We start from the raw sequence: 23,607 nt of genomic DNA on the forward strand, positions 1-23,607 counted from the left end.
GTTTCAGCAGAGAGTGGAACAACAAAGCGGGATTTGGAGTCTTATTTCCAGATATTTTGACACCTTGCCTCTGATCGGATAAAAGCAAAATGATTCTACCACTAAGGGTCTTGATATACTTGATGTTTAACCTCGCGTTGGCGCAGGCAGCAGGCTGCGTCTTTGTTCACTGCTGCGCTGCACTACACAGAGTACTGGGGTGTTCTACTAGTGGGTACACTAGAAAACTCTGGAAAGAGAGCCAGGTTTGTGGGTAGAACCAAAACAAACATGGCATCAATGAAAGAGCTCACTAACTGGTTAATTTTGAGATCACCACAGAAAAAAAGAGAGCAGCGGTATCTTAGATGGTGTGAAAGAAATAGTTCCTGAGTGTGGCTGTGTCTGCAGCTCACCACTCCCCCAAGGGGTGGGTCAAATGCAGAGTACACATTTCACACACCAGTGTGACAACTAAAAGGGCCCCAACTGGTGCAACAAGTTGCTTCTCATTTCTTAAACAACCATGTGGAAAGACACATCTGGTGGTCGTGGAATAGATGTTAGTCTGTTTGAGAAGGGTCAGGTCGTTGGCATGGCAGATGAAAAACATCTAAGGAGATTGCAGAAACAACTAAAACTGGGTTAAGAACTGTCCAACGCATTATGAAAAACTCGAAGGACAGTGAGTACCCATCGTCTTTGAGGAAAAAATGTGGCCGGAAAAAAATCCTAAACGATCGTGATCAGCAATAACTTATCTTCTCAGTGGCCTAGTCATAGCGTGTCTGCCTTGGCCCTGGGAGATCGGGGTTCAAATCTGATTGGGTCATACCAAAGTTGTTAAAAATGGTACCCAATGCCTAACTGCTTGACACTCAGCTTTAAGGGGTTGGATTGGGGGATTAAACCACCAAACAGTTCCCGAGCACAGCCACAGCTACAGCTCAGCGCTCCCCACGGGGATGGGTCACATGCAGAGATGTAATTTCACCCATCTGAGATGATGATTAATGGGACATTAACTTCAGATTAAACTTTTGGTGAAATCAAATCGAAGATAAACAACAGTAGAACTCAGGGCTATGTCTAATAGAGCATTTCCACATGCACAATGCAAAGGGAACTCAAGGGATTGCGACTAAACAGCTGTGAAGCCATAAGAAAACCACTAATCAGTGAGGCAAACCAGAAAAAAATGCTTCAATTTGCTAGGAAGCAGAACAATTGGACTCTGCAGAAATGGAAGACGGTCATGTGGTCTGATAAATCCAGATTAATCCTGTTCCAGAGTGATGGCACATCAGGGAAAGAAGAGAAGCAGATGAAGTGATGCACCCATCATGCCTAGTGCCTACTGAATTACCAGGTTGTTCCATCAATGGATGTTTTCTTCCCTGATGACACGGGCATATTCCAAGATGACAATGCCAGGATTCATCAGGCTCAAATAGTGAAAGAGTGGATCAGGGAGCACGAGGCATCATTTTCACACATCATGGACTAGCCATCGTCATCGGTCAGACTCTGCCATCATCAATGCAAGATCTTGGCAACAAATTAATGCAACACCGGATGGAAATATCTCTTGTGACATTGCAGAAGTTTATCTAAACAATGCCACAGCGAATGTGTGCTGTAATCAAAGCTAAAGGCGGTCCAACTCAATATTACAGTGTGACCTTTTTTGTTGGTGAGAACTTTTATTTCGGCTAGACGATGTACTCTAGAATAAGCTTCAGGCACAGTTTGATTATTAGAAAACTTCAGCACAGAATGAATTGCAGCAGTGATTATATCTGTTCAGCATGTCAGATTTGTCACCGTGAAGCGAGTTAAGACTTAGCTGCAAGCTCAAAGCCTCTCAGTGAAGCTGCAGGTTTTTTCAGACCAGCTTTGTTATCATTTCATCATCTCTGTAAAGAAACCTCAGGTGTTTTCCAGCAGCACTTAGTCACTCTGTGTGTGTGTGTGTGTGTGTGTGTGTGTGTGTGTGTGTGTGTGTGTGTGTGTGCGTGTGTGTGCGCACGAGCGCATGCATGTGTGTGTGTTATTGTATGACTAACCTCATTACTGCACTGATGCACACTGTTGAATAACAACATGGGGGATTGGGTGAATAATCTGAGGTTAAGGTCAAACAGGGAAGAGGAGGGAAAACATGCAGAGAGATGGATTATGGATATGCTGAATGAGAACAAGGGTATGCTGGGTAAAGATGCATTACCAATGATGTATGCGTAGCTTTAGCATACATGTTACTTGCTGTAAGGACTGGATTGTGACTTAAAAGAAAGTATGACATTGTGACTTAGGGATACGGGTAATTAGTACCAGGTTTAATACTTGTACTATGTGATGGGGATGACTCTCAGCTGCTTACATGCCAAATTTTTGTTCAATATCTGTTAAAGTGACTGAGTTTCAGTTGTTTTTGTGTTTGCTAACGTTAAATAGCTATGACGGCCATCTTTAAATGAGTTGGCTCCAAAACTGAATCAGCTGTAAAGATAAATCCAGTGATTTATGTCTGGGTGTCATCAAAATGTAGACATGAGATAACATTCCAAACAAATGAAAACACACACACACACACCCACACCCACACACACACACACACACACACACACACACACACACACACACACACACACACACACACACACACACACACACACACACACACACTTGTGGTGGAAGTTCAATAAAGAAGAAGAAGAAGAAGCATATGTTTCCACTTAACATAAGGATATAATAAATTACAATCCACTCTATCTTGATGCTGTTGTTCACATTTGATGAAGAAGTTCAGAGCCACAGTGCAGTAGCTGGTAAAAATGCTCCAGGAGTGGGACGGAGACAGGACTAATAAAGGCATAAATTAATGCAAACAAGCCCACACACTGTCATCTCTCCCACCGCCCTCCGCTGCCATCTGAGCACACGGCCAGCAGAGCTCCTCAGAGCTGCCAGCAATAAACAGTAATCAGCTCCAACCGCAAGTGTGCACTACATCAACACATAGATTAAAACATTGACTGATGCAGACTGCACCTCTGGATGAAATCAATAGCAGCTTGAAGACACAGCAGGTATGATGCTAATAACAAATAATGTTTCATTTGTTGGAAAGCTGAGACACAACCGATGAGCTACAAATAAAAGGCTGCAGCAAAGAACCAAGCACGATTACCTGTGGATGTGTGTGGAGGGCAGATAGTGTCTGTGGGTGCTCTTAAGTATGTGGGTGGTAATGGGGGTTCATACTCACCCGTAAGTGGTGTTGCTGGCCCTCTTACTGGCTGCCCTGGAGCGGGTTGACTTCAGCTCTCTACTCATAGTCATGTCTGCATGAAAGAGCAACCAATTAACTTTGTGCTGATACAGTAAAGAGCAACAACACTCAACACAAGAGACGAGAAAACAAATAGCTATGAGAGATTTACACATTTTTAACTGTACACATTACCAATTATTAAAAATCACCTTGATTACAGTGTACACCATCACTTCGATAACTGTTGTGTGGTTTCAATTTAATCATAAAAGCAAGAAAAAGCTGAAAGTAGGAGGGAGGGAGGGAGGGAGGGAGAGAGAGAGAGAGAGAGAGTGTGTGTGTGTGTGTGTGTGTGTGTGTGTGTGTGTGTGTGTGTGTGTGTGTGTGTGTGTGTGTGTGTGTGTGTGTGTGTGTGTGTGTGTGTGTCCAGGCTGACATGGACAGATGGGTGGTGAATGGAGTGTGACTGGGCCAGCTGCACATACACTCACACAGCGTGACTGTCAAATGGCTGGGAGCTACAATTAATTAAGGATGGGTCTGAATGTGTGAAAGGAAATTCAGATGTGTGTATGCGCCTTTGCCTCCCACAGCAGAGATATTTTCCTGACAGTTTGTAGCCCTACAGTGCCCTGTTGGATAGCATCTCTGCAGCCAGCAGTGTCTCTGCTGGTGGGCAGCCTGCCCCCGCCGCAGACACCTTAACTGCTATTTGTCTGAACTGTGCACTCATGCAGACCCAGTGAACTATGAAAGCATGCAAAACAAAGAAGGCAGGATAGAAATAACAATATCACCAAATGCAAAAAAAACTTGAAAGGAGAGTGTCCTGACATTTTAGAGACACAGTTTGTGATTGCATTGATCAAAATCCACACTATAATTTCATAAAATAACAGCAAAACAAACAAGCACATTCATTTACTGACTTGTTATCCTGTAGAGAAGAATGAACGGTTTAGACTTTCAATTTTAATATAAAACAGACAAAATTCTTCACACAGGTTTGAAAAACAAAAGCAAAGTTCTATTTCTGATGCATTTGCTTTGCCGAGTGAAGGCAGCATGATTGACTGCATGATGAAGCCATTATACAGGACTAGAGACAAGGATGCTACTGAGCACAGTTGTCTCGCTCAACGGGAACAAAACCTCAGGAGGTAATCAGCGTGCCTTTTCGTAAACAGAATCCTACGTGCCATAATTAGCCATAGCAGATTTCACATACAAGCTACACACCCACACACACTGAAGTTGTGTTAGTAGCACTTTCCCTTCTGGATGCAGATTAAAAATAAATAAATAAATAAATAACACTAAATGGAGTTTCTCTTCTTTGTTGTACTCGTGAATTGTCAGCTACAGAGATGACACGAGGCACCGCACTGAGAAGAGCTGATATCTGTTTCATCTGATTGATAATTATCTGTAAAGCTCACACTGCTGTCAGTTACTGTGTTGGATCAGAGGATTAACACTGGTTTATGGTTGTTAGGAAACAAAACCGCCGAAAGACTGAGGCCATTCTAACAAAATGTGACATTCCTTGTCGCTGAGCCGCCGTGTCGACGAGGCGAATGAGAGATAATAATTAAAAAAGAAAGTCCTTGGCAATCATTTTTACATTATTCTACTTTTCAAATATTCATTTTTTCTCTGTTATTCAGGGCCGGATTATCATTGCAGGGGCCCCTGGGCACAATGTACCTAGGGCCCCACCCCCCACCCCATCTCCCCCAACATAACTGTCACCCAGTAGCACTTTTTAGACATTTCATAACATTGTCAATATTAAAAATCTCTTACTTATGTTGACACAAAAGCATTTACCTCTAGGTCAAAATAGTTTAATAACCTAATCACAAACAGTCATACCTGATGATTTTCCTGTTGTGCCTCACTCATAAGTCTTTCTTCCTCTGTCCTCTCTCTTTTCTCCTTTTTTCTGTCTCTCTCTTCCTCACAGTGCTCCTATCTTCTCTTCTGTCTGTACTAACAAAAATGTTGTCAATCTGTGGGACAGTGGGGGCAAGAGCCTGATGTAAAAGATATCCCACTGTCAAAGTACAACAGAAAGTACTGCAGGATTATTTAAAAGATTATACAGTTATTTAAAATTTTGCAAAGAAGAAATATCTGCATGGGGGGGGGGGGGGGGGGGGTTCGCTGGAGTTTTTGGCAAATAAAATTGCACCCACATTTTCTAAGTTAAACACATCTGATCTAACAAAGTAGTTTCTGCATCTTGCTTCAGCCCTCTCCCCCCTCCCCCTGCGCAGCGGCTGCAAACTCACTGATGCGCCTGCAGCCTCTCAGAGTTTCTGCTGCTCTAAACATTAAAATAATTATTTCATTTTCTGTTCCTCACTTCTGATCACCTTCAATGGTGTATGTTTGTTGCAACCACCAGGTACAAAAACGAACTTGTTTTTATTTGACTATTTTTCTGTCCTGTCTGTTTATTATCTTCCTGCATCTCCTCTCAATCCTAAAGAAAAAATGCTACCTGGGTTCATATATATTCACCTTATGAGTTACCTTTGAACTGCAGTTCTAAAAGATCGACCGACCGCAAAAACAGCGGAGTGCATGCTGCGCGCCGGCTGCACCAGCCACACCGGTGAGGTATGTCACCGGAGGACAAAACAGGTGATGCACTCCGCTCCACAGCAGTGAAACGCATCAGGCACAATTAAAAGACAGAAAACATAAAAGGAAATGAGCAGACATGAACGATCGCGTGTTAAATTTGTTTTTGAGGTGGCGACACCTAATTTGATAATGTTATTTTGGCCGTGCTCAGGACCAGGGGCGGCGTTAGGCCCGGCTACTTGGGCTCAAGCCCCGAATGTTTTATGAAAAGCCCCAGATCTAAAATGTGGAAGTAACATGCAGTACCAAAGTCCAACAGAGAGGGAGCAGCTGGCAGTAGTTTGTATACAGCCTGCCTGAGCCTCCACCACTGAAGAAGCCCTTCAGCAGCCGGCTTCTTCTACAGTCTCTGCCTGAAACGCAAATGTAAAGATGGACATAAGGGCGTTTTTTAGACCAAACGTACCGCGACAGAACCTCAGCTTTGATGAGACTGGTGTTGACTCAGGTTTGTGAATCTTATTTGAAAATATTTGTTGTGCTGCTGGTTTGCCTAAAGTTAGCTTACTATCAGGTAAAGTTGTTGGAGAAAGAAAGGGAATATTTACTATCATCTCACACTAAAAACTAACAGGAACAATACTCTGCCCTGAATATGCTTAATATGTAGCTTCAGATTAAAAATTATGTGGTACAAGAAAAATATATATGATGTTGACTAGTGCGTGTCACGTGTGTGTGTGTGTGTGCGCACGCACTTGCGCACGCACGCATGTGTTAAGCCCAGGATCTTCTTCAGTCCTAAATCCGCCCCTGCTCAGGACGCAGATGTCTGGAGCACGTCAAAGATCAGACCTTTGCATGATCAAGCTGGTTAAGGTTAGGATGGGGGTGAGGGGAAGGTTAAATTGCAAAAGGGTAAAGGTCACATTTCGGTCAAATATCAGTTTTACGGTGGGCGTCAGATACCCTCACGACGCGCAGGGGCTCGTCACCTGCTGTCTTTTCCGAGGACTGCATCTTGTTGGTCATTATCACGTGACAGCGATTAGTCTATGAAAGGCATAAAAAGTCACTACAGAGCAGGGAAGTCGACTAGTCGACTAGTTGATACAGCCCCTAGCGCAGAGCTCTGATCGTTGATGCGCTCCAGACATCTGCATCCTGAGCGCGGCCGCAGTAACATTCTCAAAGTGTCGCCACCTCAAAAACAAATTTAACACGCGATCGTTTATGTCGGCTCATATCCTTTCATGCTTTCTGTCTTTTATTTGTGCCTGATGCATTTCGCTGCTGTGGAGTGGAGGGCATCACCTGTTTTGTCCTCCGGTGATTTCACCTCACCGGTGCAGCCGGCGTGCGGTGCGCACTCCCGCTATTTTTGCGGTCAGTAGATCATATTTAAATGCAGTTCAAAGGTAGCTCATAAGGTGAAAAAATATGAAGCCAGGTGGCAGTTTTTCTTTAGGATTGAGAGGAGATGCAGGAAGATAATAAACAGAGACAGGACAGAAAAATAGTCAACTAAAAAACAAACTCCTTTTTGTACCTGGTGGTTGCAACAAACAGACACCATTGAAGGTAATCAGAAGTGAGGAACAGAAAATGAAATGATTATTTCAATGTTTAGATCAGCAGGAACTCTGAGAGGCTGCAGGCGCATCAGTGAGTTTGTGGCCGCTGCGCAGGGGGAGAGGGCTGAAGCAGCTGGGGAACAGTAAAGATGCAGAAACTACCGTTGTTAAAAGAAATGTGTGTTAAATTAGAAAATGTGGGCACAATTTTAATTACTTGTCAACTTGTTTCTCCAATGTTATACTGCACACAAAAAAAAGAGACAGCTGCTCGCTTGGGCTCCCTTGTGGCTGTGGGCCCCTGGGCCTGTGCCCAGTTTGCCCATATTATAATCTGGCCTTGCTGTTATTTCATGGTGGAATTTAAAAAATTCCTCACTAGCAATTGAATTTACTAATATTGAGTAACAAAGTGCAAGAAAAGTGAATAATTTCTGTTTCATTCATTGGATATTGAGAATTAGTGACTTAAAATTGAATCATTGAGTCAAAATTCACATTTTAGATCCACAAAGCAGCCAGTTTAGAACATATCTGAAGCCTGCATGTAAACCAGATATTAGTCTAATTTGTGTTTGTGAAATAAGAAAAAAGACACACAAAGGTCACTTATAATTAAATAGCTTTGCTGATTTATGGAGCCTCAACTTCTGCTGAAGTGCATAACCTATTTCATCAGGCTGAGATTGTTGATTCACAGACTGAATTAGAAAAAAATAGAATTCCGCTACCTAGAAATAAAATCACAAAGGCACTGCCGAGGAATTATTTTGCTTTCAAACCTTCGAGGGCTTTGCCGCCAGTCTCTCAGCTACATAACACCCCTTTGTGAAATGTCCTTGAATTCTCTACCAGACCTATATGATGCATAAACAATGAGTGAGATGTAAAACTGCAAACTGTTTCACTGCTGAAAACACGTTTTACAGCTTTTAAAAACAAAACAATTTTTCTGACACTTTAAAGTGATAGTGTATATTTTTCCTGGTGATAGGGGGCAGTAGATACCTAAATTGTTGCAAGCAAGCAGTACTTTTGTGTTGGAGTTAGACCTTACCAACAAATGACAAGCACATCAGGCTCCTTTTCATCAGTGGCAATGATTGAAAAGGTAAACGTGTAAAACAACGTTTATTAATTAATGGTGAAACTTTTATAACCATTTGTTACAAATCAGTAGTATATGTTTTGTCCTCAAGAGCTCATGTAGAAGGAAACATGGCATCTACTATGGTGTCGCCCAGAGACTTGGGGTGTTTCTCAATGTCAAGGCGAGGCCAGGCCAGGCACCTTGCTTATGAGGACTGTCCTTTCTTGGTCAAAGAAAACGGTTCAATGGAACAGACTTGCATCATGTGACCGCGGCTTCCACGGCGGTCATATAATGTCACGTGACACGGAAGATGACGTTATATTGAAACTTATACGTATAAAATATAAATGTATAACAAGCCTTTTAATTTTAAAACTGTGTATATATTTGTTAAATTAAATATATAAACGAGTTACTACCCGCTAGCCACCGAAGCTGCAACTACAAAGCAACTAACCAACCGTAGATTACTTCTTTGGATCTAAAATGAACATTTAAAATTTGCTGACTTACTTTTAAACTTGAAATTTACCCGCGAAGTAGCTGTCGGCTTCTGATTCGCCATCCTTTTGAAAATACCGTGGTGTATTTTATAAATTTTTAACCAAGGCTAGTGTAAGGTTATGAAGTTCATGGTTTTCAACTCCATACTGCTGCCCCCTGTGCACAATAACACCGTGTAGAAAAACCAAGGTCGGGTGTTCCTCAGACTGTTTACATTCCAGGAGAAGAGTCCGAAGGAGAAGAAGAAGCTTTACTTAATCAAAGTACTTTATTTGTGATTAAAATTATTAAGCAAAACAGATGTTGATCAATAATAATCAAGTGAATGATCTGTGAAATAAATATGTCATGAGTTATGTTTAATGAAAACAGGACTATTACACAGACAGACTGATTCTCATCTCCATAGAAACGCATGACACATTGTTCCAACCAATCAGAGCTTTCGGCTGCCGCAGGAGAATCTGGTGTTGACTTCAAGTGTCCAATCCACTTTACTCCAACTTATCAACAATTCAGAGATATAAAACAAGGCAACGCCATTTTGAGTCAGTTCCATTTTGACTTCAGTTCTATTCACCGTCATCCTAAAGAAAAGCGCAGCCTGGCCAGATGTGTTTTCTTCTTTAAACTAAGAACTGTGAAGCGGGAGATTTTCATCGTTTAACAACCAGACGACGTCCTTTCAAAATAAGAGCACCTGCTGACGCCGACGAACGGTACCGGGGTCGACCCTCCAGACGGGCTTTGAAACGTTGTGATCGCTGCACCGACAGCTCCAGCGTACATCCGAGGTCTCCAGACCTGGCATTTCCTGATCTACCTGGGAGAACCCCCACTGGGTACGTACACGGCAAAATAGCGGCTCATGTCATCACTTTATAAGCCTCGTGATATCTAGTCATAACAAAGACGACCAGATTCAGTGACGTCAGCCTAGAGAATCTGAACCACACACACACACACACACACACACACGCACCAACACAACATCCGAATCCATTCTCATCCATCACAGAGTTAGTCCTGGTAGATTGTTTAGAATTTATAATTCAGAAATTAAAGATTCTCAAACGATCCCATCTCTCTCTCTTTTATTGTCTCAAAGTCAATACAGAGTGTTTAATTAAACTCCCTGATGATAAAAACAGCCTATTCTTCTGTTTATAAAAAGTGATCTACTTACAGTGTATTAAAATACAACTTTAGATAGTTACATCACTTCAATTCCGTTACACTAGTATACAAGACACCTCCTGTGTATCCTCGCTCAGCTAGCTAAACAGCTAACAAACAGAGAACACACACCTCTGTAGAACATGAACATTGGAACACGCCTTGGCGGTTCCTGATGACGTTTCTCCTAGGCAGCCGGGGCAGGGCCAAGACATAAAAGTGAGCTTCCTTGGCATTGAGAAACACCCTTAGACCCGCTCCCATGTATTTTAGACCAGTTTTTTATGGTTATATGTTATGAAGCAGATGGATATTTCCAGGTAATAACAATAACATCTACACGTTGTCACTTTAACTCATTCATGTAAAGGGAAAAGGATCAAAATAGGACTTGTTGTCCTCTGGCAAGTTCTTTGTTTCACTCTTAAAGTGAATAAAATCACATATTTAGTCCATTTCTTTTTATTTTTGTATTAAATTCCATTTCTTGTTGATGTATTTTCACACACACACTTCATATGTTTGAGTTGATGACAGAAAAAATCGATGTATTTTTAATGTCTTTAGTTCTTCTCACTAAAGCTCTTAATAAACAAAGCAGTCATGACTGAGTCTCTGTCTCATGTAAATTAAACAGATTTACTGCCGAGTCTTTTAAGGCACATCTCTTAGTCTTATTGGAGTTTGCAACACAAAAGCGTTCAATTTTTAGATCTCTTGACGCCTGATTGAAAGAAAAACAGTTTTCAAACAAAGCATTCCATCGTGCGTTCTGTATTTCATGCAAAAATCAGCATGAACCAAATCATCAGTTTGTTTCATTTTTTTACATTCGTTTCATCTTGCAGAGGCTTTTCCTTAGTATTTGAAGATGAGAAGATGTTTCTGACTACAAATTTCATCTCATTTCCTGAATGATTTGTTAGCTTGCATCTTGCTGCGACCTCCTCTTTCCATCTCTGAACATTTCCTCTAACTTCAGCTCTTGCTTAGTGCCAAGCAGCAACTGTGATTCCTTAATTTTGACTGTCGTGGATGTGCAGTACAATGATAGCGCTGCTGTGACATTTATCTAAATGAAAATAAAAGCAGTGGGCTGGCAACACACGCTGTCAGTGAGCAGAAAGCAAATAAAAACTGGCTTTAATGTGTCCCTGAGTCGTCAGTGTCTCATGTTGGATTATGTCCTCACAAAATAACACGCAGGCAGCCAAACATCAGTTTCACAGTAAAGTCTGTCGTCCTGCACTGAAGTTGCCTAAAGCCTCACAAATAAGCATGCAGCTTTCTGAGATGACTGTGGCTTGTTGTGGGTAGATGTATCCTCTACGTCTGCACCACTGATAAAATACCCCCGTTGGAAACTGGTTTTAAAAGGAGACATTCATTTTCTAGCTAAAGAGCAAAGAAAATAAAATGCATGATTAATCTAATCACAGAGACAAAATATAACCTGTAGGTTTTTCAGTCTCCCAAACCTTTGTGTGGCAACCAGGTGCTGACCTTGGCAATATTAGAACAAGTTCAGTTTGTCTCAAACATCTTAATGCACCTCTGTGAAAATGATTTCAACTAGAGCTTTATGTTTCAGGGGGGTGCTTTTTAATGGGGATAAAAAAGGAGAATGCTAGAGATGAAAGAAGGATGAGGAGTTACAGGAGAAAGATGAGAAGAAGGCAGAAGCATATAGAGAAGATTGTCAGGGGAAACTAATAATAGGCACAGTGAAAAAAGCTCTGCCTTTAAGAAGCCGGGTGCAGCATGCAAATAACACACACATGCACACACACAAAAACATATTTTCTCATGCATACTCACATCTTGGACTGAAGAGGGTCATATCAGGGATGCACAACAGCCAAGAAACTGAGAGTGGGGGAGCAAACCAAAGGATTTCTCTTCTGCTTCTTCTCCTGTGACTCTGTGTTATGTCCTCTATCTCTTGCTGTGCGTGTGTGTTTTGTTTTGATTGTGTGAGTGTGTGTGTATCTGTCATCAAGCAACCGTTTGGACGACTGCTGTGATACTACTGAGTCAGTGACAAACCGGATAGAGGAGCTCCAGTGGGCTGTACCAAACGTTGTCATGAAGCAGGGGGGGAGAGTGGTACATGGGATGTTCCATTTGCAGCAACACTGGCAGGAGGTTCGTAGGAGTGTGCAGCTGGTTTTCCCCTCAGCAACAGGAGCTGGGCTGGAGCTGACTTCTTATGAACTCCAGCCATCGCAAAGAGAAAGCTGCTTTAGCATCATGAGTGCAGTGTGTGTGTGTGTGTGTGTGTGTGTGTGTGTGTGTGTGTGCGCGCGCGCGTGTGTGTGTGTGTGTGTGTGTGTGTGTGTGTGTGTGTGTGTGTGTGTGTGTGTGTGTGTGTGTGTGTGTGTGTGTGTGTGAAAACCTGGAAAAAAATGGCAATGCACTGGTTTTACTACATAATTAACACCGTGCACATCAAAAAGGACCTCGGTAAAGATCCATTTTCTTGACTCAAAACAAAAGAACCACCTTGTGTTTACCTCGACTACAGGGACTCACGAATGTGCGCAAAAACAGAATAATCAAAAACAAATGGTATTTGATATAATTCACACAGTCAAATTGTGCAGTCTGTTGAAACGTTTCCTGTTTCCTTTCCGTTTAAGTTGGAGAGCATTTGTTGAAGTGTTTAACCTTTCTTTCTCCGCAGGCGGAGCTTTAATGTAGGTTTAATTAGCTTTTTTAACAGGCTACGATGGCTGCAAGCCAAACTTTTAATCTTAGTCAACTCTAAAGTTATTATTGCCTCTTTTCACGCCACACTTAACCCAAACACAATTGCGTTAACCCTTAAGTGACTGAAGCAGCTGAATTAGCTAATGGATCGGATGCTGACTTTTATATGAAGTCATCAAGTGAGCCCTTCTCCGTAATGGTTCAGGTACCTAGAAAATGATTTCATCTTTATTTTTATTAAGATTCTGCTAACTCTGATCTTTTATTTTTCACTATAAGACCTTTATTATAAGCCAGAATTAGGTGAATAAATGATTAATATTATTTCAATATTCACATATTCTACAAACACATGAAACAAAAAGGAATTGATTGACAATGAAGCCAGACATTTATAAAGCTGATGAGTCTTAGAGAAATCATATAACGATCGAAAATAACCAACAATATTATCTAAGTATCCTGTAATTTGGAGTAGAATCCTGATTTATTTAATTTGGAATTATTTGCTTTTTTATTCACAGTCCTCTGAGTTGATGGTGATGAAGTTTTAACTGTTCAAGCGTCTATGCAACGGGAATGAGGGTCTACCAAAAATGTGCTATTGTTAAAATAAATGAATAAATAAATAAAAACTTTCTTCTGCGTATAGTGTGTGTTCACTGTGGGTTATGAGAGGAAGTGGAAAGTTAACAGCAGATAAGTAGGGTGAGTGAAGGAGGGAAACAGCAGTGGAGCAGAACAAGGCTTGATGCAGTCCAGCAGTCTGACTCGACCAAATGGAAGGCTGGAGAAGGTGCGGCTTGAGCAAAAAGAAACAGAGATGGGGGGGGGGGGGGGGTCCTACATTGATCAGAATGTCTGGTTTTTCATCTGAGCAGGGATCGAATTGTGGGGGGCTAGATATCTCTCAGGGAAAGATCTAGTTTCTACCTATATTACAATATTTATGGACTCTCAGCGTAGTGGGATTCTGTTGAGTGGAGAGGACGCAGAGCGCTGATCGTTGGTGCGCCCACTGCGTCCGGCGCATGGTACATTCTCAAGGTGGGGCAACAAAATATTATTATTAACACATGATCGTTCATATTTGTTTATATCCTCATTACTGACGCGCTCCGCTATTCGTGTGCGGCGGTGTTTCACCTCACCGACGCAGCATTGAAACGCGCACTATGCTTTGCGGTCAGGAGATCTCTTTGATCTGCTCAAAAGTAACCGATGAGGTGAAAAAATAAGAAGCCAAGAAACAGTTTTTCTGGAGAGTTTAGAGGAGATGCAGGAAGATGAGTGGCAGACAGACAGTACAGGAAAATAGTTAAATAAAAACAAGAAAACAAAGCAAAGTGCTTGAAAATAAAATTTATGTAGATTTATCTCCACTACATGTTTTATAAAACAATAAGCTAATATGTAATATTTATACATTTGATACAATTCAGATGATCTGAATCAGATCATCTTCAAAACTCAGTCACACTCCCAGGGCCGTTTCAATACATTTTGGGGGCCAAGGCAAAACGGCATAAAACTAATCGTTATCGAGGTTAAATCCTCAATATATCATGATATTGATTTTAGGCAATATCGCTCAGCCCTAGTGTGACGCCATTGGTAGGCACAGATCTCCTGTCCTCTTTTTTGGAAATGGAAATATAGTCACCCTACACTAACAGATCTTCTAACAAGTCTCTGATTAATTTTTTTATCGATAAGTAAAATTATATACCGTATCTGTACTTTATTTTGCTGGTTTAATGGGGAAAGCGCTGTACATTTAACATAAAGCTGCATGGTCAAAGATGGGTCAAAATATGACGTGTTGGTGAGGCTGGCTGGGTACCAAAATTCAAGCTAGGTAAGCTGTTTGAGACCAGCGAAGGTTTCCGGGCTCCGCTAGTCCACCGCGATCAAAGAGCCGCATGGTTGTCTCTGCAGAAAGGAGGATTACCAAGTTTAGCGTGTCTCTCCCTTCAGTAGCAGCAGCCCTGCAATCAGAGATCTGAAAATCTTCAACTCCAGCCTTCCGGAGACGGCTGAGCGAGGTGGGTGCCCAGCTTCTCCTGTCTCCCAGCTGTTAACAGCTGCTAGACGCCTTCGGCTGGCTGCTCTGTCTCCCGGGGCAGCAGAGCCACATGGCCGCCCAGCTTTGAACGTCTCCCGAGTGAGGCTGCAGCCCTCCTGGCTGCCTGTGGAGCTCTCTTAGGGAGACAACAGAAGCACCGCAGCTCTTTGTGTTGATGTATCCCATTTGAGTCGGTCAACTGTGCTTTTCTGGATAAAAGCACCAGAAAACCTCAGTTAGTTTTGGGTTAATTCTAGGTTTGCTCAGGCAGTTCGTAGCTATCCCTGTTGGCTCGAAGCCCAGTGTAACTTTGGGTTAGCTCTATGGCAGACCCTTTTACTGTTTGTAAACAATATGACGTCAGCGAGAATGCGCGCGCAGCTTGGCAACAGAGAATGGCGTTGTTTCAGGCTTTATCAAGCTACGCTGCGGGGTTATCACCGGCAAATCTTGAATGTTATTTTATTAAAGTCAATTTAACGGACGGCAACAGACTCCCGGATCCCTGTGGCATTACGGAATGGGTGTAGGTGCGTGGCCAGATAGCCAGTGGCCCGATATATATACCTTTTTAGTGGAGAGGCCCAGTAAGTACACATGTGAGAAGCTACGGGCATACAAATCGTTAGATGCATACAACTATGCTGTCTGTGGTCACGTACAGAAAGTAAAATATCACGACATAGACTCTGAGTTTTGCGTCTTGAAGGCAGAAGTCCTTCCTAGCCAAAGACAAGGACACAAGACTGCTATGTACGAGGCTTGGGTCATAGTAAACAAACCAGAGAACTACGTCTTCACAGCCAACTGTACCTGCATGGCAGGGTGAGTAAAGCATGGATTTCTTTTTTTAGCGTGCTCAGAGTACAATCGTGTTAATTTTAGAGAAATACAGTTTATACTAATATGCAGTGTAAATAAATGTAAATAAATAGACTGCTTAAAAGCAAACCAGCAAACGCAACTTACTTTATTTAATAGAACACACGTTAACCAGCTTTCTGGTGTAATCTTAGTACATAATTACCTTACCTGATATAAAATGGGCGCTACAAACTCGAGCATTTCGGATCGTGTTTTCAGTCCAGTTTTCATCAATCCTTTTGATGGCCTGCAGCCACAGACGCATCCGATTTTGTTGAAATGGATGTGCTCCCTTCGGAATTCTGTAAAGTTTCAGTCCACTGCTTGAAGAGAAGCGATTCTGGCATCCATACACGCAACAACCCGACATTTTTATGTGCTCAGAACTTCAAAACAAAGGGTTTAAAACGCTGTTTTAGTATCGAGTGTGAATGAGGACGCCTTCACTCTCGTTGCCAGGCTGCGTGCGCAACTATTGATGACGTAGGTAGTAAAAGGGTCTATCGCTACATTGGTTAGATTTATGGGTGTAAATCATTTGCTCCCACCATCACACAGCCCCACTCTCAGCTCCACCTCTTTTCCCATTTTTGGATTGTCTGGGCGTGATGAGACATGTAACACGGCAAAGATGGCAGCAATCAGAACCACCCACTTGGCTTAAAAAATGACAAACAGAAAGCTGTGGGTGTGTAGCCTGGCTTGCCAGACTCCTCCTCTGTTTAATTCTGCACAGAGAAAGGGTCTGGGAACTATCCTATTCAAATAACCCCACCCCCTGAGAATTCTAACCGAGCCAATCAGCGCTGAGTAGCGTACGTCACACACCATAATGCCAAGTTTGTCATAAACATGGCGACTGAAGCAGAGTTTGCTGCGGCTCTTTCCTTTGTTCCAAATGACTTGGACCCATCTTTAAAACAACAACAAGTAGAAGCGCAAAAAGCCTTTCCGCTAAAGAAAATGTTTGCGCTGTTGCTAGACGCCAATTTTGACTACAGCTAAAAAACTACAGTGTTGCGGACATCACACACAGCGATGCTCAGTTTTTCATATGCAACAAAGACAGCGGCGAAGTTTGCTGCGGCTCTTTCCTCTATCCTAAAAGACTTGAATGTCTTTAAAACCACAACAAGTAGAACTGCTTCAAGCATTTCTTTCAAACAAATAAAAGATGTTTGCGCCGCTGCTAGACGTCTTTTTTACTACAGCTAAAAAACGACAGCGTCGCACGGTACAATCAGCATTTCCGTCTTTTTTCTGTTAGGTTATTTTTGAGCTGCCTAGTCCACCCCCCCCAAGTGCCTCTCTGGCTGTGAGTTACCAGACTCTTTCTCTGTGCAGAATTAAACCGAGGATGAGTCTGGCAGGTCAGGCTAACGGGTGGGGTTGTCAGTGGTTTTTAACAGTCAACGGTTTAAACATGAGCAATACAGAAGCTGAACAAATGTTAGGAGGCTTAAAAATAGCTAAATACATGTGTACATTTATTGTGAGGCAGTGAGTTTTGTTAATATCCGCCATTATTTTTGAATTGAAACAATATTCACACTGTCATGAGCCGGGGTGAGTACTCCTCTCAACTTTCCACCTTGAGTTGCGTTTTGCAGGAGAGGGAGTGTTCCAGCTGCACCTGGTCTGCAATCAGCGGGTCTCCTACATAAGGTAGATGGAGAACACAGCTCGACGCCGGATGATTGCTACAGCTTGGTAGTTTCCAGCCTTTGTCGTGGTTATCTAGGAGTTTTTGAGACTCTAGTGTTTTTGTGAACTCTCGTGACTTTTGGTATTTTTGGCTACTCACCTCCAGGTTTTCTCGACACCTCAGGATAAAACACTTGTGCTCCATAGGATTTCCGAACCTCACTCTGACACGTTCTCCATTCAACCTGACCAACCCTCTCTCTTACTCACCTCATTCTCCCTCTCCTGGACTCCTCCACTTGCATTGTGAAATAGCCAAGGTCTAATCATGTAGGAATCTGTTTTTTTTATATTCACCTTCTTCCATGTCAAGCTGCGCCATTTTGTTTTTGTTTCTTTAACCTTGTATTTCTGAATTTTGCTCAGTTCTCTCTAACTTCTGACAGAAAAAAATTCTCATTTACAACTGCCAAGTGGGTGCTAAGTTTCTGACTTTTTTGCTGATAAAGTAGGATATTTTGGTTTCTATCTTTTGTACATAACAGCCTGCCTGCTGAGGTGTAAAATGATGCCATTAGAGCAGTGATAGTGAATCAAAACAGCAATTAGACAGCTAAATAAAGACCTGAGAATTTATTTTTGTGCCCCATGAAACCAAAGGGAACTGCAGCTTTGGGTGCATTCATCCAGATGGTCATCAAAAGGAGCGGTTATTCACTTTGTTTTTACAATGTAGTGTCATGACTGGGGGAAGGCGTTTAGCCCAAGACATGCAGAATCAGCACGGGAGTCAGAAGGTCAGAAATTAAAGTATTTTATTCACAAACGAGAACTAAAGGAGCACTGGAAAACCAGTGAGTAATGCCGTGGGCGATAAGTCCAAAGTTCTAGCTCAGCGATCCGTGGGGTGGTGGGGAGCAGAGGTGGATGAGAGTGGAGACCCAGCCGGGCGTGAGGTGAGGCAGCAGAGATGGGAAATCCAGGAGCTGAGGAGGAGGATGGGACGTAGAATGAAGATCCGTAGTTCTTTAGCTGAATAGTGAAGGTGTGGTGAAGATCCTAGGAGGGCAAACAGAACCGGGTTTCAGGAGCAAGTTCAAAATCGTAATCCAAATAACTGTCCAAGGTCCAAACTCCAAATAATCCAAAACACGCGAGAGCAAACTACTAGGAGCAAAGGAATACAAGTGGCAGGCGTTACCATAACTCAAGTAATCATCCGGCTTCGAGTGGTGTCTCCATCCTCCTTTTAAACCCGAGCTCCCAATGATTATCTCGGCACAGCTGGTGCCCCTCCGCTCCTCACCTGTGGAACACAGAACCCCAAAGGCAGTTAATTGAGGAGGAGGACTCACCTCGACCCGAGAACGATGACATGTAGAGATGAACTTCCAGTGTTAGTTGGCTGACCTCTAATCACAAATTTGTAGTTTTGGTCTCCCCATAGACGTAACTTTGACTGGGGACGCCAAGGACATGTTCCCACTAACGTTTGCAGTTGAAAGACTTGTCCCCGTCTTTTTAGCTGACAAGTTTGGTCCAACCATGCTAAACTTCTGCTGTGGTAATCTCTCCCAGGAACGATCTATTACGTAGTTCTTCTCTCTGCAGAAGTACCAGATTTGAATAAAGAGTGTCAATAATCAATATTTAAGCCCCTCTGTACTTGTTTCTGTCATGGTGTTTCCTGTTCTCTGCAACCTAAAACTATAGCCAATTCTTTGTTGTATATTGCATTTACTTAAGCCTGGTTTATGCTTCTCCGTCAGCTCCGCAAGGGACAGACACGCACGGAAGCGTTTTGCTTTCATACTTCTCCGTCTCCTGGAGAGTGTTGCAAAGCAATTGCCTGGCAGGACAACAGAGGGCATAGCGCTGTTCTGTGGTATCCTGTCATGTATCGGTCCAAGATCGTGTGTTTATATTGTGTTTTTTGTGTATATAAGAGACTTTTAACACGGACATATTTGTCTCTCATTCTCCTCCACCTCTTCATGTGCTCCCCACCTCTAAACCCACGTTTCCTGTCATTTCCGTCCACAAATAAAACGCTTGCTGCGCATCTTTTCACTCCTCCAGTCACGGGAGAATTAAATGTTAATATTTTTTAGTTTTTTCACGAGGTATTCTTCAAGCTTCTCCGTGTCTGCCGCTAGTTATCCTCGGCTCTCTTTTCAATGGCGGCGCTGTAAACAACAGCGGCGTCCTGACCAATCACAAGCTTGCGTAATCCATCTCGTTCGACGGATGTTTAAAAAAGTGGGCTCGACTCCGTACGTACTTGCGTGCCTGCCGGAGCCCTACGCAAGGACGGATAATGGCGTTGCGTGTCTCCGCACTGACGCAGACGGAGAAGCATAAATCAGGTTTTAGTAATACTCATATTTTTTTATTTCATTGATCAGTGTGAGTAAAAATAAAAACTGTAATTAATTTATTCAGTTTAGAAACTAATCACAACTTGCTAGCCCTTTAGCTAACCTAAGCTTTAGGTTAATATCAAACATGATAAAATGGGTCATTTGTTGTAAATTTTACTGTTTAGCAGGATATCAGTAGATTATTTATTTATTTTTCACTCTGACTTTTTTCTTTTATTAATCTGGATCACAGACAGCTCGGCTCTGGTGAATGAAGACGGAGGAAACCGAAACCTGACATGGGAAAGCTACGTATTTATAGCCCAGCTGTTAGGTGCTCATCTTTCAACCAGTGGTTTGGGATCAGTCCTGACTTTTTAACTTTTATTTATTGAGTAAAGCTCCAATTTAAAAAGTTGTAATAAAACATCTAACAAATTCATTTTTAGGCTATAAATAATTAATATTTGTCCCCAGCAATCTTCAAGTCATACTCATGTTCCTGTTTGTCGTCCTCCGAGCAATATTAAAAACAATTTGGCACCCTTGGGTCTCACTCATTTTCAAGTGTTCTTGGGCAAGACATTGAATCCTAAGAAGCTCCATCACAACTAGTGCGTGTGTGTAGATAAATGAAGCAATAACCCAATGTAATGACCAAGGAATAGCTTGATATTTTGTGTAAGTAACACAATTATACAATGCCAGGCTAGTTACACATTTTAAAGATGTTTAAATAGCTCTTGCAAGTTGTTATCAGCAGAAGTAGCTCAGGATGTAGAGCGGGGAGTCCAGTGATAGAAGGGTTGTAGGTTTGATCCCGGCTCCTGGCAGTGAATGCTGCTGTTGTTTCTTTGGGCAAGACACATAATTCACCTTGTCTGCTAATGGTGGTCGGAGGGACTGGTGGCGCCTGTGCTCGGCATCCTCACCTCTGTCAGTGTACCCCGGGGCAGCTGTGGCTACACTGTAGCTCATCAACATCAGCGAGTGAATGTGTGTGTGAAAGGATGATTGACACACAGTGTAAGCATTTTGGAGTCCTCTGAAAGGTGCTATACATGTGTGAGCCATTTATCATTTATCATCTTTTACAAACAAATAAAACAGAGTTCTTTACTTGATTTCTCTTTTCTATTTCCCTGATCTTGATGCCTCCCTCTCCTGATTAGCTCCTTTGAGCGTTGACATCCATGCAGATGGAGAAGAGGACCCCTGTTTAATGAAAACCAGTGTTCAGCGAGGTATGGTTGGTTCTTGACATGATAATCTTCGTTTTAAATGCACCACAGCACTTGTTCGCCCCTACCACGGCACACAGCAGACAGCTCATACATTATTATTGAGTGCCTTTTCTCTTTCCTTCATCTTCTTTTTTCCTGCGTTACACCCACTGACTAGTTCTCACTGTTCCCTACTGCCCTGTCTAGCTCAAGTGTCTCAGTGTGAAAACCTCATTATGTTCTGCTGCTGGACCTGCAAACTCAATCAGACTGCAAACTGTGGCTTCACCCCTCCTTTCTACCAGAGCCGTCAGCAGCACGTTACTTACGGGATTAGATTTGAGCCAACAGGATCAAGAAAAACAATTTGGAGATCAAACAAATTTTAAGACATTGAGAGAAAAAAAATAGTTTCAAAAGAAAAACTTACGATCTGAATCAGATTCTTAAAATGATCATGAAAAACACTTTGGTGGTCAAACAAAAATTAAGAAATTGACAGAACAAAAACATTGACTAAAGGAAAAAATATGTTTCAAAAGTAAAACTTACGATCTGAATCAACTTCTTAAATTGAGTAACAAAGTATGTTTTCTTTACCTGTTTGCCTCTATGTGTTTTTGTTATCAGTTTCCTTAGTTTCATTCTCGCTGCTCAGAGCTTTGCTCTCACTACCAGATTTGCACTTACACTTTCTGGCTTTCTCCTTTACAATCCCTGAGTTTTTGGTTGCAATTCTGACACAACCCTTTTGGGTGGGTGGGACTTCTGAGAAGTCCTCTCCCATAGGACAGTGGTTTCTCTTGAGTGACAGTTCAGTGACCCAGAAGTGATGTAGCCTCCAAGACCTTTTTTCCCCACCCCGGTCAACAACATGAATTTTGAGCCCCAAACACGTTATTTCTGCTGTCTGTGGTGTCTGCTGAGGATCTAAAGTGAGTATTGATAATATATTTTATCTTTTCTTAGTTAATTTGTAAGTTAAGCCACTTTTTAAGTTGGTTTTAACCAGTGTTGGGAGTAACGCAGTTTAAATATAACGGCGTTACTAACGGCGTTCTTTTTTAGGCAACGGAATAATCTAATTAATTACTTTTCCCACTGTTGCAACACCATTACTGGGGAGGGAAGGTTGTGCGTTACCATGTGCTTGTCGAACGTTGAGCAACAGTGCGAGGCTTTCTGACCACCACACTTCAGCTGCAGCCAGGGAGAGAGAGGTGTCGGTAACGCACTTACAAACACGATGATGATTGGCCGGGTGGGCAGAGACCCTCAGTGTTCTCACTGTCTCTGCATGCTATAGACACAACAGAGCAGTGATGGGAATAACGCTGTTTAAAATAACCACGTTAATAAAAAAATACTTCCTTCTGTAACGAGCAAACTAATTAATTACCATCTTCTTTTAACAAAACGATTGTTTCTGTTACCGATAAGGAAATGCGTGCGTTAAGCAGCGTGGTGTGTTGAAGCTGTCATCAGCTGATCAGGAGCTAAAGAGGTAGATATTTTCATCCAAGCGCATCACGGCCCGTGAAAAACGAGGAAGACGTGATGAATATCTACGGCTGCAGACCCCCCTCAGATTCGCTGCTGCAGCAACAAATCTGCGGGGGTCTGCAGCTGTGCCCTTCTTAGCATGACAGCGGGACGTCCCAAAGGTCCGCTCACCTGTTCACCGCTCAGACGTCCTGGTCTTCTTCCTTCCTAGATCATCCAGCTGTAACCTGTTTCTGATCATGTCTTTAGTCCCGCTGTAACACTGATGCATCAGTCTCAAACGTCATGGAGCTCAGGTGTTATTAGAACTACCTGTGTGTGTTTACCACCCAGCTTCAGCTCTTCTGTGTTTGGGTCTGACCCAAGTTAGTAAATGTAAGTCCTCCATCAGGCTTGTGCCTGTTCTAGTGTCATTTTAAAGGATTTTATTTGTTTATTTAACCGTTACTAGATTTCCAGCAACAGAAATGCTACTAAAAACACACAATTATGTGAAGCTGGAAAAATTAGAATACTGTGCAAAATTACATTCATTTCTGTAATTTAACTAGACTGAGAGACCATTTAAAGGCTCGGGAACCTTTACAGGTGTTTCTATTTGCAATTTTAAATTTTAGCTAATTGGGGTCTTGTTAAATATCACACAGTGACATTTTAATAGTCTAGATAAGTGTAATGCTCCTGTTAGTAGTTCCTCCTGTTAAGTGCTTATTTATTTAAATTATTCAGGTTTATAAAAAACATTTGGACATACATTTTATTATGTTCCAGTCATTAGTCATTTATATTTCACTATTGTAGTAATTATTGCATGCTTTAATGAAAAAAGTAACTAAATAGTTATTTTTCTTGGTAATTAGTTACTTTTATAATCTTGTAACTCAGTTAGTAACTGAGTTACTTTTTTGACAAAGTAATCAGTAACTATAACTAATTACTTTTTTAAAGTTACGTTCCCAACACTAGCTAGCTGCTAAGCAAACCATTGTGCTAGCCTCAGGACAATGGTCTATTGCTCCAGAGAGACGTATTAAAAACTCTTCT

The 23,607-nt window shown here is 42.1% G+C and overlaps 1 protein-coding gene across 1 annotated transcript in view; it reads right to left on the reverse strand.

Annotated features, from left to right (window-relative positions):
- LOC107381323 (heterogeneous nuclear ribonucleoprotein C) overlaps positions 1-12,245 on the reverse strand; it is a 50,201-nt gene extending 37,956 nt beyond the window's left edge. Inside the window, exons 1-2 of the mRNA XM_054732146.2 lie at positions 12,014-12,245; positions 3,251-3,326 (exon numbers count right to left, since the gene is read on the reverse strand). Coding sequence (XP_054588121.2) covers positions 3,251-3,326; positions 12,014-12,191 — 254 coding nt within the window. The 5' untranslated portion in view covers positions 12,192-12,245. The remainder of the gene's footprint in view (positions 1-3,250; positions 3,327-12,013) is intronic.
- Positions 12,246-23,607: the final 11,362 nt, after the last annotated feature.

The sequence above is a fragment of the Nothobranchius furzeri genome, chromosome 9 (genome assembly GCF_043380555.1).
Source record: "Nothobranchius furzeri strain GRZ-AD chromosome 9, NfurGRZ-RIMD1, whole genome shotgun sequence".
Taxonomy (NCBI): domain Eukaryota; kingdom Metazoa; phylum Chordata; class Actinopteri; order Cyprinodontiformes; family Nothobranchiidae; genus Nothobranchius; species Nothobranchius furzeri.